At 34.9% G+C, this 1,684-nt stretch overlaps 1 protein-coding gene across 1 annotated transcript in view; it reads right to left on the bottom strand.

Moving 5' to 3' along the window:
* The window catches only part of C2cd6 (C2 calcium dependent domain containing 6), a 96,962-nt gene that overhangs the window by 10,848 nt on the left and 84,430 nt on the right, over nt 1-1,684 (bottom strand). The window contains exon 18 of the mRNA XM_021159194.2: nt 4-758. Within this exon, the coding sequence (XP_021014853.2) occupies nt 4-758 (755 nt within the window). The remainder of the gene's footprint in view (nt 1-3; nt 759-1,684) is intronic.

The raw sequence follows: 1,684 nt of genomic DNA on the forward strand, positions 1-1,684 counted from the left end.
CTAGGATCACGGGATAACTTGTTAGGATCTGAAGACTTTGTTGAAATGATACTAGGATCACGGGATAACTTATTAAGATCTGAAGTATATGAAGATTTATTTCCATTGATACTAGGATTATGGGATAATCTATTAGAACCTGAAAGCTGTGTTGCATTGCTACTAGGACCTTGGGACAATTTATTGCTACTAGGATCACTAAACAGTTTAGTATCTGAAGGCTTTGTTGTACTGGAACTAGGGTCACTAGACAGCTTCCTATCTGAAGGCTTTGTTGTACTGGAATTCGAGTCCTTAGACAGCCTCCTATTTGAAGGCTTTGTTGTATTAAAACTAGAATCAGTTATCAGTTTATTATCAGAATCTGAGAGCTTTGTTAGGCTGACAACAGGATTATCACTTGCAAAGATACTCTTTGTATTTAAACTGTTTGCTGAGTTGAAAACACTATCAAGCGACAGCTTATTCTTCCTGTCTGAAATCACTATTGTGGCTGTTATCAGGTCAGGAGGCAAGCTGTCCCTGTTTACCATCTGGACTGTGACAGGGCTAGGGTTTTCAGCCCATGTTGCATCAGATCCTGCAGACCCTGAATGTCCTGGGTAAGGAGGATCTTGATCTTCATGCTCTAAAATCTCTACACTTGACGTGCTTAGATTTCTGTATCCATCATCGTGATCTTTCTTCTTTCTGAATGACATTTTGCTGTTTATGTTTCTTAGAAAAGGATCAAGACCACTCTTGCTGAGTTTCTGAAACTACAATATAAAAGAAGAAAAGAAATTCCTTAGTGTTTAAAATTATAGTGACTTTTCTAGTTAGTTTTCATAGAGCAAGTTGTCAATTGACTCATCTTTGTTTATAAAGGGGAAAAGCCAACTTTATTTTAAAATACTTTTAAAGTTTGAATCAAAATGAATTTTTAGTGAAAAAATTAAATTCTTAATTCTAACACTATTTATATCTATATGGTTTTTTGTGTTTATGTTTTTCTAGTTGGAGTTTTTCTGGTGAGACACTGCCATTCCTAGCTTTTAAAATTAAATTTCTTTTGCTTACTTATTTATCTACTTACTTTCAAGGTGGAACCTTGTGTTGCCAGGTAGGCTTGGAATGTCCAGGTCCTAGTGATCCTATTATCTTAGTCACTCTGTCTACAGTGACATCTTTAAATACTTAAAAGCCACTCATAAATACTTTTTTCTTTAATTGCTAGATTTAGTTGTGTCTGTGTAGATAGTATGTGGTAAATGCCAAGGTCAAAATCTCATCTACCATAAATATTTACCATTTAGTAGTAATTTCTGAATTTTAAAAAAGTGCATGCAAGTGGTAAATGTCCATGATGTTATTCTGTAAAGGCCACCGCAGAGACATCTAAGTGTCAACAGTGAAGGCCTCCACGCAATCTTTAATATGTCACAGGAGAATCTTGCTTTGTGAGTATACAGTATTATGACTTCAGATATGGTTAAGAGAATAATTAACAAATTTCTGGCTTACAGTGAAATTTCAGTAAAATAGCCATACTAAACTGAGACTTACGTATTCGGTCATTGAAGCAATCTTTAAAATCTTTGTCTATGTTTTACGGAAATCCATCAACGTAATCCAGTATATAAACAAACTCAAAGACAAAAACCACATGGTCATCTCGTTAGATGCGGAAAAAGCATTTGACAAG

Source organism: Mus caroli, chromosome 1, assembly GCF_900094665.2.
Source record: "Mus caroli chromosome 1, CAROLI_EIJ_v1.1, whole genome shotgun sequence".
Taxonomy (NCBI): domain Eukaryota; kingdom Metazoa; phylum Chordata; class Mammalia; order Rodentia; family Muridae; genus Mus; species Mus caroli.